The following is a 15,531-nucleotide window of genomic DNA, read 5'->3' on the forward strand; positions in this document are numbered from 1 at the left end:
CCAAGACAGGTACTTCTTTATTTCTGATTAGTTCAGCTGTTATTAAATTTGCTGTGGATTTTGCATGACAAATTCATATGATATTCTATGACAATCCTCACTCTTTTTTTTCTTTAATTCCAATCTATGATTCTCTCCATAGGATGGTGAAAGTTGGAAAGTAACTAACTGTGTCATAGGAACCTGTAATAATGGCAATGTGACCTATAACCAGACATACTGTCCAACTCAGAAGCCTGTGGTTTGTGCAAATAACTTCCCTGCTATTAAAGTGCTTGATGATGATGGATGTTGCTCTCACTATGAATGCCAATGTAAGTCTGACACTGAAATGATTCTTAATTGCAAAATCCTGAGGTTAAACATGCAAAAGCTCAACAGTAGCAATGTTTTGTTGTGTTTTAATTTTACTTTTGTTTTACTTATGTCATCTGGGCTTAACAATGGATGGACCAGATGACATGGACCAGATGACTTTAAATGTAATTTTAAAAATGTAATCTGTAATCTGTATTGTATGAAGGTATCTGCTATGGTTGGGGAGACCCCCATTATGTCACCTTCGATGGAACCTACTATGGTTTTCAAGGCAACTGTTCCTACTGGCTGGTGAAAGAGATAGTACCCATACACAACTTCAGTGTTATAATTGACAACTTCTACTGTGGTGCACCTGATGGCCTGTCCTGTCCGCAGTCCATCACTGTCTTCTACAATAACTACAAGATCTTTATTACGCAGAAGGATATCAATGGCATTTTCACAAACCAGGTAATTAAATGGTCCTATTAACTTTCTCCAACACAATTTAAATTTGTGCAAATGTAAACACTGGTTTTGACTTATATACATTTTAGTGATATACATGTAAAACTGTCATACTTACAAAGAAATGTTTACAGGGTCGTTTGTGACATTTATATCTAAATGCTTTTTGTTTTAGGTTTCTGTGAATGGCAAGCTTGTAAGCCCTGCATACCAGAATGGTGGCTTTCGCATAACTACCACTGGTATTGATACAGTGCTCGTCATCCCTGAAATCCAGGCCAAGATTACCTTCTCCGGGCTCATATTCAGTATCTACCTGCCCTATAGTGAATTTGCCAACAACACAGAGGGACAGTGTGGTGAGTTCTGCAATAGAAATGAATAGCACCTTATTATATGCTTGAGTATGGAGATAATTTGATAAATGCAATGCATATCTACAGTCACTGAATATCCTGTGCATCTGATACTTAACAACGGATAAAAAACACATCCTGCATTCAGCATGATTAAGTCTTGAAAAAAGAAACAACTGTTTACAGTAAAATGGCTTCTTCATAATTCTAGTGATTTAGTAGGAAACCATCTGTGCAGGACTGACTTCAGTTGTGTCATGGTTTTACTCATGATGAAGGTTTCTTCTCTAGGCACATGCAACAACAACCGGACAGAAGACTGCAGACTGCCCAGTGGCAAAATTGATCCTTCATGTTCTAATATGGCACACCAGTGGCATACTAACAACAGCCACTGTGATTATCCAATTCAACCTTCAGCAACACCTGCGCCTAATACCTGCAATGTAACCATCTGTAATATCATCAAAAGCAGGTACTGTATGAGGAAAAAGGAAAAACAAGTCAGATATGGTACCAGCCATCTTTAACATTGGGCTCAAATATTGGTTTTAGTAATGAATTTGAGAATTTACAAATTCTTAAATTCACATTTTGTTCTTTATTTTGTTAATATTTATTTTACCAGTAGTCTTTATAGATTATCAGCTACAAAATAAGTTTTAAAATCAGTGATGCAGTCTGTAATAGACTGGAAAACACCTTTCCTTGATATCTGTGTTTTCCACCTCACTTCCAAATATCATGTCATGTCCAAATAAAGCCATAACAAACATTTAAATAGATGAAGTTAGCACTGGTACAGATTCCACCTCTGCAAAGGCCTGGTTAGACAAGACAGTTTTAAAACACACCTGGCAAGCAACACATTAGTGGTTTATTCACTCATCTTGATAATGTGTGATCATGCATTTAGTTTGTGTTCAGTGTCCATACTGACTATAAATTCCATCTTCCACAGTGTGTTTGAAGATTGCCACAAAATCATTGACTATGAGCAATTTCTTGTGGCATGTCAGTTTGATGTTTGCCACGTGGACATTCATCGCATTGGCTGCACCAGCATAGAAGCCTACGCTGATGCCTGTGCTGAGGCTGGACTGTGTATTGACTGGAGGAATGCCAGCAATGGACTCTGTGGTATGTGATCAAAATGTATAATGTCAATGTCAAGCCTTATTACACACTCAAAATTTCACAACTCATCAACAACATCACAGCAATGACCTGTACTAAAAAACATGTTTATTCTTTCTTCATCTCTTAATAGAATATAAATGTGACAGTCCCAAAGTGTATCAGCCCTGTGGCCCTCTGGTGGAACCTACCTGTGATTCCTGGTACAGCGATTCACCAATCCATTGTTGTTGCTCATCGCAATCAGTTTTTCCATTGATTTATGCTTTGACTCACATACAGCAATAAGCTTCTTTCTATGCTGCTATTTCTGCAGGTACAATGAAAAATTCATCTATTCTGTCAATGAGTTCAGTGCCATGACAAATGGGAAGCTGGAGGGTTGCTTTTGCCCAGTTGGCACCGTCCTCCTCTCTTCCAGCTCAAATGAATGTGTGCCCACCTGTGGTAAGAGCACACAACTGTGTGGTAACAATTGTACTGCGTTTAAAAATATCCTGCCTGCACTTTGTGATGGTCCTTTGTGACCAAGTCAAAATCAGTGACTGTGAAGATTTTCATTTATCCAGGTCATGGTACTTCTAAGTGCTTCCAAAGGCAGCTGGACTTGGTTGTGGTTCTAGAAGATGGTTTGCTTGTCATCCAAAAGTCTTTTTTCCTCTTGCTGTAACATAGCATCATTGCACCATTGAGCATCATTATGTGACTCATCAGGGTCTCACCAGGACTCATGTGACACTCAGGTGGGTCAACGACCCACGCATTCTCATCCATTGACACCCACTGACCTATCAACACCATGACTCATGAGACCCTAATGACTCACATGATGGCTGGGCGGCACTATGATCCTGCAAGAGGATAAATGCCTGGGACTTTCCACCAGTCAGTTAGAACTGAGGAAGCCTTTTGGATGAGAGGTGAAACATCCTCTAGAACCTCAAGCAAGTCCAGTTGCTTTTGGAAGCACTTAGAAGTTTGGAAACTGAAATGAATTGGTGTGTAACACATTCAACTTTCATGTCATTAACTCAGGCCTAGACCAATAACTAATGTTAAATGTTTTTTACCATGATGACAGTCTATCCCTAACAAAGCTTACCACAACTTTGCCATACAGTAGCTTGCATGTGGGAATATTACTGAAATAATTAAAGACACATTCAAAAGTGGCATTATTTTATCAAGTGTTTTGCAGAACTGCTACCATCCTTCTCTTTGACTTGCAGCCTGCACGCATATACAGGATTCTGCTTCAGCTTTTAGGCTCTCTTAGTCTATTTACGTAAACAGAACATATTTAGCTTTGAATTGAGTTAGACTAGCGGTAATTTAGGAAAGCTGAGACTCAAACCATCAAATCTGCAGCAGAATGAGTCTGTTGGCAGTCTGTGGCAGTCTGAGGCAATTAAAAGAGGGAACATGCAAACAATCTCCAGTGGAGCAAGTACAGTGGCCAAATGGCTACTACACAATGATATGCATAATTAATAGGTTAAGTAAACCAATGTGTAAGAACATAAAGTGGGAATATAAAGCAATTGTTTTTTTAAAAAAAATTATTTAAATCATTTGATTACAGAGAGAGATACAGTCAGCATTTATAAAACGCAGCTCCTGAGGCAGGCAAACCAAAGCCCTCCCTACTGTATAAAATGACTTAATGCTTTATTGTTTCTCCTTATAGAAATCTGTCGGCTGGCAAATGGAAAATGGACAAAGGTAAATTCTTTAACAATGACATGAGTCCCTTTCTGCATAACCTTTAGAAAGGCCAGTAATAGCTGACATTGCCTGATATGCCTGCTGCCGTAATTCTATGATAAATATTGTTTCCTCAGGCCAACACAACATGGACAGAAGGCTGTGAGGAGTGTATATGTGAGGAGGACACACTGCAGGTCACCTGCCATCACGTGTCCTGTCCAACACAGCCACCCCTCAGCTGTGACCAAGAAGGTCAGGTCAAGATCAATGACACTGTTGGCTGCTGTCAACAGGAGAAGTGTGGTAAGTGAGCCCCAAGTAACAACTCCTGGAGTCAATACACTGTATTTATAGGTACATACTGTATTTAGATATTTATCATGTAATGCCTTTGATATAATATTAAGAGGACAACTGATGTTTTTACTCAGATTACTTATGGAGGCCGTGATGAAAGTGGGATAAAACCCTTCTGGGTATTTTAAGGACTTGTTTCTTAGTGAAAGAGCTCATCAGTTGTGATTTGCTGGTATGAACATTCCCTCCTTCATTCATCTGTCTTTGAACAGAGTGTGATGTGAAGCAGTGCTCTGATTCGGTGCCATCCTGTCCTGTTGGTTTTACTCTGAACATCACGATGGGAGTCTGCTGTTTCAAATATACCTGTTGTGAGTGTGCTCTTGTGTACGTTAATGTACCTACATAGCCAGGTTTCATTTTTGCCACTGTGACTGTCGTTGCACATTTAAAATGCATTCATTGATTTGTCCTTCACAGTGCATAACAGGGATGTGTGTGTTTTCAACAACCATGAATATCAGGTGAGATCTCACATCTTCCTGTTTAAAGAACCACACCAACAAAACAAAACAAAACAAAACAAAAAAAATTGTTAATATGTCCATGTGGCATTTTACTATGCTGCAAGACATTTCAAGAGTGAAAAAAGCAGTCCACACCATGGCTGAGCATTTCTGCCATTGAACTACAGTCGACCAATGACAGCCTCACAAACACACATTCAGATAGCCAGAGTTTAATACATCACATAACTAAGGAACCAACCCAGTCGACTTACGGGGTGGGTCTTTCTATGTCATAATAACCTAGTCAAGCTGAAGACTAATGCTATCAATTACCAATGTCGTTCTAATGTTGTGGAGAGCAATGAATAAAATACATTATCATTCAGATATATGGACCTGTTGGCAACTCTGTAAAATTTGCCCTTTTTCTTCTTCTTTGGAATCAGTTTCCGGTATCACTTGCCACTGTGAAGCATACAGTAGCTAGCAAAACAGAAAACAAACAGAGAATTGTGTGTTTGATGAGAAGAGTTGAAGGTGAGCAGGTATACTCGAGCTGCAGTTATTGCATGATTTTTAGAGATTAGCTTTGTTCAGGAAGACAATTTGGCCACAACTCATTAGCACTCAGTTATGACCGTTTCATTTTGCTATGCTGTTGTTGTGCCACCTATAGCCCAAATGCCATAAGATGTTGCAGGATTCCTTAATACTAATAGGACTTGATAAGTGTTTTTTACATTTGTAAATAACAATATATTCAATAAATAAATTTACATTTGCTATACAACAGTCCACATGAAAAATTTGGTAGCTACCTCCATGAAATGACATGATAAATGCATATCTAACAGCAAAGGAGTCACAGCTGTGAATGTTATGGACCACACTTAAAGACTGTGTGGGATTTGAAGATAGTAGAAAAAGTCAAAATAACAAAATAACAGCAACAGTAATAATATTAACCTCCTAAGACCTGAACTCTAGCATGGCATGCATTTTTAATTTCTCTTTGCATTTTGGGCTGATTGGGACCTGATGAGTGTAAAAACAAAGAATTATCTTTTTACATGGTGTAGTTTCTGAGAAAAATTCTGTCGACATATGACGACATTCGTTTTAAATTTGTAGAGCAAAATTTAGTATTGTGGTCTAGAGTTTACAGTAGTGTTGTACCAGATTGCATTACATAGAGAGGTGTTTCTAATGTTTTGCTAATGTTAATAACTGTGACTGACCCTCTCGCCCTATCCAGGTTGGAGACCTTGTACCCATGAAACCATGTGCCAAGTGCAGTTGTAGTAACCAGACAGATGCCAGCAGCTCTCTGCACACAATAGAATGTCAGCCTATACCATGCGACATTCACTGCCCTCTGGTACGATTAGTCTCTTTCCCTTTATCTCTCACTTACTTACTTGTGCACATTCATTCCCTCCCAAACATTCATTGATTTTTTTCACCATGAAAGGCCAATCACTGCCATCATTTTCATTTTAATTAATTAATGTGTATAAAACCCGCCTTTAACAGATTCGCTGTGCTCTTTTTCCTTTCTACTTTTATTGCCTGTTTAATAACATTTTTCCCAACCTTGTTTGGTATTTGCTGTCAGGAATGAGTAAAATACATGGACAACACAACATTAGTTTTCCATTTCACATGTATGGAAACACATCAATTGAGCAAAACTATTGGGTTCAAAAGAGCACGAAACAAATTTAAACAGGGTCAGTGTGTCTGTGGAGTAGTTATGTCATTGGATCTGGGTGAGCAGCATTTGCACCTTTTTAATCATTCTTGCTTTTATAAGTCACGTGCAAATATAATATCAAAATGAGAGCAGACCAAAGTTCCCAAAGCATCATCCTATAAGGTGCCACATTCTAGATAATATTAAGATACTTTCTACTCTAACAGCTTTTCCATTTGTTCAAAAGAGTTAAACTGTGAAAAAGTTGTGACTTTAACTGGCAGGTAAGGTAAAGAGTTGAGCCTCTGACATCTATAGGAAAAAGTGAGGGCAGGTTCAAGTTGAACATGTACCATCAGACCCTCCAATCCTAACCTGCAGAATGTTTAAAGCTTGAATCTGGATTGTGCTCACCCAGTATTTTGCAGGCATAGTTTTTTGAGCATTAGTGCTTGGATACAAATTTGCCTTTCAACCACACACAGTATTAATCAATGAAACATTTTATGTTCTGTATTTGTCTCAGCTTTATTTTTGCCTATTTACTGCCACTGGAAATAACTAACAGAAGTAATGAAGACATGTGAATGCACCCTTCTCATTTATAGTTTCTCATTGAATTGAGCCATATTTTAAAGACACCAGAATACTTAGGTCAACCCTAAATGGAAATCCAGACATTAAATAGCTTCTATCACACCTGATCTTGTGCTGGTTTTCTATTTTGTTCATACCGTATGCTGAGTTTTTCTTTGTGTTTCTGTTCAGGGTTATGAGTACCAGAACATTTCCAACCAGTGCTGTGGGAAGTGTGTCCAAACCAGCTGCATTGTCACACTGTCGAACAACTCCACATACACCTTAAAGGTTGGTATATGTGTGTGTGCATGCAGTGTGTGTTTGTAGAGAGAGAATGAAAAGTATATATCTATAATTTGACTAAGGTCATTAATGTGTCTGTCTTTTAAACACAACAATGATGCTACAAGATCACACTATGTTAATTTGTACAGGTCATCTATTTTTGTTTCAGCATAATGGAACATATGTCACACATATGATGGCATGTCAAAATAACTGTTATAATAGATAATTATTTGTGATGTGTCAAAAATTGACTAAAATATACAAAACCTATATATCTGTATATATGTCCCTTTAAGTTTCTTCACATTTAACTTGCTATGTCACTAGAATCAGCACAAATCCAGGGAGTGAACTGCATCTTTATTTTCTATCTGACAAGGAAATAGGCAAAAATGGCTCACAGTCAAAGGATTTAAAAGCCAGCACAAGAAATCCACATATGTTGTTATGGAGATGATAGTGACTCTGATGCAGTGACTGACTGTGTTCCAAAATCCTGTTATCCTATTCTTTAGCCTGGTGCCATTTGGACTCCTCCTGGGAACGCCTGTGTGAAGTTTGAGTGTGTGCAGGTTGCGAATCAGTTCATCACCATTGAGGCCAAGACCATCTGTCCTCCCTACGACCCTAAACAATGCATCCCGGTAGACTGTACACACACACACACACACACACACACACACACACACATACACACACACACTAACCAAAAATTATTGCAGTTTCTTATTCCTGGATATATACGAGTCCTTCGTGATAGAGTATGAAACACACACAGTCACTGACGACATGATATTCATGTTTCGGGAAAAGATGTAGTGAGATACGGTGGCAGTGATGTGATCACACTGCTACCAAGAGTCCAATGTGAATCGCTATGGAATGAAACATGTCCTAACAAAATACTGACGTGAATGTGTGTGTCTCCTGCAGGGAACAGAGACCATCACTCCAGACGGATGCTGCAATGTCTGTACGTACTGCTTGATGAGTTTTTCATACCTGCATATTACTTATGCTCCACACTTCCTCTCTGGTCACATGAAGCCACTAGATGTGATCAGAGCTTCTAACCTTTCATGCAGAACAAACAGAACCATATATATCATGATATAACACATCGTGATACCTTATGAGTGCTCATATAAGACACAGTAACACATTATTATTATTAATGTTTCTAACAATTGTTGTAATCCATTATGAAGATGTCATACATTAGTTTATATTATGGTTTACTAAATGAGACAAACCCTGCATTCAAGGCATCATTGGCATAGTCGAGCCCCTTCATGTACAGGGTTCATTCATTTGTTCCTGTATTCTTAGCCGCTTCATTTGTATTGATTCAGAGTCATTAACTGAGAGCAAAGCGCTGAGTTAGGTTTTTACTGTTTGATTAAATTGCGATTGGATTTCTTTTACTTCTCAAAACAAACAAATACATGCAAAAATGTCGACTTTTCCATCATGGTTTGCACAAAAGACAACCAAGTGTAGTTGTGCTTGCACCATTGTCTTTATTTTTTGAAGAGTCCACAGATGCTATCATCAGTAAATCAGGTCAAATGAGATGTTCATCCCTCTCAACATGCTTCTCCTGTTTGCCTCAGGTATTCTGAAGGGTCAGCCATGCAATGTGTCCACCACTACTATGTACCTGGAGAGCCATGGCTGCCAATCCAAAGACAAGATCAATGTCACATCCTGCAGTGGAGCATGTGGTACCTTCACCTTGTAAGTCCCTCTTATGTCATTTTTCATCATCAGTGTCATGAAAAATTCTGAATATCTTAAAAAAAAAAAATTTAAGTTGTGCTTTTTATCATGTTAAATGTAAATTTCTGTTCAGTTTGCGATGTAGATGTAAGTCTGGGAATTAAGAGGCAGTTTTAGAAAATAATGGTCAAAATCTGCAAAGGTGTCAAATATTTTCACTTTTAGTTATTATACTGTCCAAATTTTAGTAATAACAGATCCTAGACTTCCTCAAATGCAACTCCATACAGTCTGTTTATTACAACCCTAATGATGTCATCATAAAGTGATGACATCACTCTAGCATCATCAGGGTTATTTTCTCAGACTTTACAAAGCTGCCCCAGAGCCACAGATGCTGGGTTGCAACATGTCCCATATAATACATGATCATACTGTATTTTCGTACATGCCCCACAATAATGCAGACACAAACAAGATTGGAGTGACATGAGAAATAATAGGCAAGTTGTATATCACTCAGTGTCATCGTTGCCCTAGTCATGGAGACAATGAGATGCACATTTTTTAAAAAGTTTGGCTTAAGTCTGCCCCTAAAAAGAAAGACGCTGTCACAATGTCAGGTCAGAATGATGGACAATGGGGGGGATCAGCCCTGTCAGTGGGAATGAATATTTTCAGTGCCCATGGTGGACAGTGGATTCTGACAGATCAAACATTTTGCCCATGTCTATGATCGGACGTTCTAATCTTTTATGTAATTGATGCAACTGAGCTTTACTCTAACTGACTTTTTATTTCCTTTACATTCATGTTGAGAGTAGCAGATGACTTTGAAATTGATGCATGAAAAGCACAAATTGAGGCATGAATTCCCCATAATGCAGAAAATGAAGTACATGACACTCAAAATCCAATGGGGGAGGACCATGACCTTGATTTATTTTTCCACATTGAGGGTGGCAACCCTAGCCACAGACGACATTGTACAACTGTTGTCACAGTCTCAGGAGTACTTACCAGGAGTAGTAAAGTGATATTTAAACCTCATAGCTCTGTAGCTTTAAATTTTAATTATGATTTCTTTCTTCGTTGCCTTCTTTCTTCCCACCTCACTCTTTTCTCTTTCTTCATGCTATCCTCTCTCTCTCTCCTCTCAGCTACTCTACCAAAATGAGATCCCTGCAGCACACCTGCTCTTGCTGCCAGGAGTTGGCCACATCTGAGCGGCAGATCCAGCTCTCCTGCCCTGACAACACTGAGATCACCTACACCTACACCCACATTGATGATTGTGGGTGTCTCAAGACAGAGTGCTCTGCACTCGGTCACAGTGAAATGGTGACCACTCCCTCCAGGATCAAGTCACGTCGACGCAGGAGATTAGGCAAAGACCCGGACTCATATATGCATTGGCCACTTCAGTAATGAGCATGAATTTGTAAGACCATCACTGAACAGTCATAACTGAATCAGTGTCAACTTCATCTGCATACATAATTCCTCTATTTATGTCTAATGTATTAGTGTACTTAGTTTTAGCTTGAAAAATTTGTGAACACATAAAGATCTCATTAATAAAGATCATACTGTAGCTGCAGGCTGAGCATGTCTGTTTATGTCCTGGTCCTGTTCTTACTGCATGCACAGGGTGTGTGAGTGTGTGCATCTGAGTGTGTGCAATGAATCATCAGTCTTTTCTTCTAATACCAATCTACTTCACAGCCAATTAAAATCAAACCTCTAAATGTTTTAAGAGGTCAGTTTAAATACATTCAGAATACACTGATGACTGAAGGACTCTTTGTCAGTTAGTGAGGTAGAGATTACTCCCAAACTGTGTGACACACTGAGCCTCCATCCTAAATGACCAATGTAATTTTGCTCTAATTACATAGAAAGTACAGACACAGAGACAGTGAAAGTCATTTGAGTAAGTTAGTGATGTTGAGTTCAAAAGCATTTTGTCATAAATTTATGACCAGAACCTTCTTCTTAATGTATGTTGAATTGTGTTTCATGTTATGTCAGTATATCATTATATTATTATTAACTGACCTGATGTGTACTGACTGAAAGACCACTTTGGTTGAAAAGTAAAACAGAATGCAATATCATTTTTGTACAGGCAGTTGTTCAACTCTGTGCTTACGTTGGAGCCATTTGTGCTGTCGTGAAGTATATTGTCTCAGTGCTCTCAGTGCTGCTGGGAAAATATGAACACAATAGATGGAAGACGTTTCTGGACAAAGTGACTGTAGCAGGAACATTGTGCTAGTTATTCAAAACCCACATCCACCTTGACCTGTGGTAACACTCCACATTCAGCTGTAGCCCATCAATCAAGCAGTTGTGTGAAAAGCCTATCACCTTCATCCATACAAGCTGTGGCCACATCCTGCTTCCAGTTTACTTCCCAACCCTGAGTATTTGCCCAGGACATGTGAGATAAAGGTCTCACACAGAGATCACGGCAAAGCTGGGATGACAGAGCAGAGGAACAGAGTGTTACATACACAGTCACAAACACTCCCAGTGTGACATAGTGCCTTTGGGCAAGGCAGTACCACAGCACACATCGTTTACAGGCTAATGGGCGGAGAGAACAGGTATTCATAAGAGTCTTGGTAAACAAGGATGTTTACCGTATTCACCACTTATCTAACTTGATACGTCAGTGAAAGCAAATTATTGTGACTTAAGTCTCAACACCTTGATGATTTGAAGACACAAGCAATTAGAATGCAGAAGTAACAGTGAAAGACATAAAAAAGGTACACATATCAACATGTTATGTAAAAAAAAAAAAAAAAAAAAAAGCCACGTTAACTACAGGTGTCAGATATGCAACTTATGATAGGGAAATTGTGACATATTAAAGACATGTTGACTTAGAGATACACAGTCAAGCATGTGAATGTCAAAGAGGAACAACTCAGATAAATCACAAGCAGTTACATTTTCCAAGCATGTCAATTTTTGTAACTTAATTTTTGTAACATCTTAATTTGTTGGTCTGAGCATTTTATAAGCTCTTTGTTGTATCCGGCACTTACCCATCAGACTGGGTTTGTCTTATGTGAACTCTTCTGCCTGTAACTCATCATCACTCATCAGCTCAGTCATGTTTAACTTCTGCTGTGAGTGGATCAAAGAGCTTCAAGTTAAAACCAGTTCTAAATTTTAATCCTTCAACAAGAGCAGCCTTTTCTCCCAGAGATGTTTGTGAATTCAAATTTCAATCTGCTGAATGTGATAAATAAATAAATAAATAGATATTGATTGATATGCGATTTATTGTATTGATTATACTAAGTGATCACACTACTTTGTGTTAACCATCCCACAATGCAATATGAATTTAAAAATTCTTCCTTACATACAGTATATATACATGCATATATACAGTATACACACACATATAAATATGTACATACATACATACATCATACATACATACATATTTGTTTATGTACATACAGAATCATGGATCCTTCAGAATAAAAGTTTCTAATTTTTAGACCACAGCAGGTGCACTGTGAGTTTCAGTCCATCACACCACAACACATCACAACATGTCACAAAACTCTCCATGCTTTGTTTTCCATACATTTTCATCTTACCTTCATCATGGATAGTGAGACATCAGTGAGGGTTTGTCCAGGAACTAGATTGGAATTCGTTTTTGTTTTCATTTTGTTTGAATTCAGTTTTGCTTCCAAAAACAAGAATTTCTTTGAGAGCAATAATTTGTTTAATGCAAAGTTTGAAAAAGATTTCAGTTCTGTCTTAAATTCTAACAACTCACTGACACTCTTTACCATATTCTTGGACATCAGCTCTGACACAGTCTTATGCCACTGGATTTGGAGCTTTCTGTGGGACTGTGGTGCTCCTCAGGGCTCTGCTCTCTCTCTTCTTACTGCACACCATTCACTTTATGTGTATGTTACACAGAACAGGGTAATTCTGAACAGGAGAACAACTCTGACCAGCCAAGGCAAAACAGGGAGTTCATACCTAGAAGAGAGGCTACTTCTGTCGCATGTCATGATTTAGGTATAAAAAGCCTGACATGAACCTTACTTTGAAAATGATGCTGCAAACCGGTCCCCATAATACCCTCAAACACCATTAACCTCTTTTCCCACCTACGCAAGAATCATATCAAACAATGCAGAGAGTCTATGAATGAGAGCCACAAAAGCACAGTTGAGTGCTGGTTACTAACAAGTATCTTTTATCCATTGTGTATGTAATTCAAAATGTTATAAGAAATAGGCCTTTGTATGTGGTCATTTTACAGGAACTATTCATTTAATTTACAGAAAATGTGCTTTATCCTGATCTGCAGCCTGTCCTTGTTGGAATCATCTATATCAGGATTTGAGATTTTGGTCATGTCACACAGCACTATTAGGAATAGCAGCATTTCAAAGCAGGCATTTTAAAAGTAGCTGCAAAGTTACTTATCACAGTAACACATTACTTTTTGGTGGGAGTAATCAGTAAAGTAGTTGCTTTTTATTGAGGTAACTAGTAACTGATTACTATTTTTCAGTAACTCGCGCAACGCTGGACCTGACAATATGTGGATTGTCTGCTGCTGTCCTTCTATGTATTTGTGGTGCAGAGTATAACTTACTGTACAGCAAACAGATTCTACCCATCTTGGTCATGTGGCTAATACACAGTTTCTCTATTTATCTACTACATTTTGGGTCACCCAGGAATAGCAATGATAAGCAATGATAAGTGTCTTGGGTCACCACCCGCCAAATCCTGTTCCTCCAACACTTCCACTCTGGGCTGCTCTTTCTTTGAGGCCTGATTGAAGTGATGTCACATCTGAGTCAACATGCACAGGTGTGGAAACAACTTGACCCGTTTGACAGGAAACATTGTTTCCTGACACAAATCTCAACAGCAAGGCCTTGTCCACACATGCATGGTTATTTTCTAATGAGATTTTTCCCTCTCTGTTTAAAAAGAACATTTTGTCCACTGGAAAATGCAAAAACTATTCTCAAAGCTGTGTCTGTGTATGCGCGTGGACATCTAAAATGGAACATTTGGTGAAACAATGATGGTATAACCTCCATCGGGGCACACCCCTTTTTTTTTTTTTGGAATAAGCATGTGCCTGAAACAACAACAACAAAGCACTGATTTGTTTGCATTTGGTTGGCACGGCTAGTTCTGTTTCCATGTTTACAACTTAACTTAGTGGTGTTCTATGGTTTTGGATTATTCTATTTAAATAAAATAAGATCACGATGCATGGTCAGAATGTTCTTCGCTAGTTTTTTAATGTGTCATTGATTTTGACTTTATTAACACTTACTAGCCTGGTATGTTTGTTTGAGCATTTGTATGGACTGATTTTTCCTTTTAAACAAAGGGGGAAAATGCCAGTTTAGATAAACATCCATACACGTGTGCACAAAGAGGCAGCAGAAACACAGAAAATCCTCCACATATGTGCCAGTCATCTTCCACATGCTACAGTGTCATGGCAAGTAAAACACTGCCATGTCCCTCCCCAGCACAGAGAAAAGTGGAGGGAGTGAAGGGAGTGGTAATGCTAGCTAGTGCTAAAACTAGATTACTAGAGGCTAGCAAAGGCCTGCTGCAGGCAGGTAGCTAGCTGACAAGCTAATGACGCAGCCTGAACGACACTAGCTAGCCTAGCAGTGGATGGAAATGTGCACAGTAAGTCACTGAAGCGGCGGTGGGAAAGCAGGAACTTCTTCACAGGCAAAGTCATCTTCTCGTTTGTAGCCACAGCCGCCTCCCTTCCCAGTGCCAGGTAGAGTGGAGGGAGCAGGCAGGCTGAAATAGGCAAAATGAGAAGACTTCACAGTGCCAAGTTACAAAGAGGATCCTGCAGGAGGAGACCAAATGGTGACCAAGTTAATGTTTTGCTGAGTGCAGAGTCTTCTTTTAAGGTGTTTAATTAAAAAGGGAGACAAGCAATGCATGCACTGGGGTTTTATAGTGAGAGGGTGCTACCTTCTGATTGGGCAGTAAGTGCAAAATTCTTTCTCAGGTGCTAAGGTGGAGCCTCATACTGGTAAACCAATAGCGAGGTCCATTAGAGGGCAGAAGAAGTGAAAGATAGAACATGGCCCAGCATCCTGTGGTCTGTTATCCACTGACTGGTCCTAGCTCAATGTTGGGTTCTATTCATGTACATTAATAAAAATAGTAAAGGAGTCTTTATTGACACAACACAAACACTCTAGTTAGTAAAACAGAACAGTTTTTTATTAAAGATGCACCACAGGATGCATATCCTGGATGGAAGGAGTTGAGTCACTGTGGATTATTTACGTAGGCCTCCAATATTAACACAAGCCCAACAATCCATCACCTCCTTAGAGCAACACACGATATGTTTACACCTGAACAATGTACCATATTGTGTTTCCATAGCTGACTAAGTGATGGGTGGGGACACGGCATCTTGAGAAGTCCT

The 15,531-nt window shown here is 38.9% G+C and overlaps 1 protein-coding gene across 1 annotated transcript in view; it reads left to right on the forward strand.

The window, feature by feature from the left end:
• The window catches only part of LOC143324247 (mucin-5B-like), a 50,533-nt gene extending 40,052 nt beyond the window's left edge, over positions 1-10,481 (forward strand). The window contains exons 47-62 of the mRNA XM_076736585.1: positions 143-314; positions 524-771; positions 944-1,127; positions 1,416-1,599; positions 2,086-2,264; positions 2,395-2,507; positions 2,612-2,708; positions 3,949-3,983; positions 4,103-4,271; positions 4,538-4,581; positions 6,030-6,152; positions 7,236-7,334; positions 7,850-7,978; positions 8,268-8,307; positions 8,948-9,071; positions 10,214-10,481. Of these exons, the coding sequence (XP_076592700.1) occupies positions 143-314; positions 524-771; positions 944-1,127; positions 1,416-1,599; positions 2,086-2,264; positions 2,395-2,507; positions 2,612-2,708; positions 3,949-3,983; positions 4,103-4,271; positions 4,538-4,581; positions 6,030-6,152; positions 7,236-7,334; positions 7,850-7,978; positions 8,268-8,307; positions 8,948-9,071; positions 10,214-10,481 (2,208 nt within the window). The remainder of the gene's footprint in view (positions 1-142; positions 315-523; positions 772-943; positions 1,128-1,415; positions 1,600-2,085; positions 2,265-2,394; positions 2,508-2,611; positions 2,709-3,948; positions 3,984-4,102; positions 4,272-4,537; positions 4,582-6,029; positions 6,153-7,235; positions 7,335-7,849; positions 7,979-8,267; positions 8,308-8,947; positions 9,072-10,213) is intronic.
• Positions 10,482-15,531: the final 5,050 nt, after the last annotated feature.

Source organism: Chaetodon auriga, chromosome 1 (assembly GCF_051107435.1).
Source record: "Chaetodon auriga isolate fChaAug3 chromosome 1, fChaAug3.hap1, whole genome shotgun sequence".
Lineage (NCBI taxonomy): Eukaryota > Metazoa > Chordata > Actinopteri > Chaetodontiformes > Chaetodontidae > Chaetodon > Chaetodon auriga.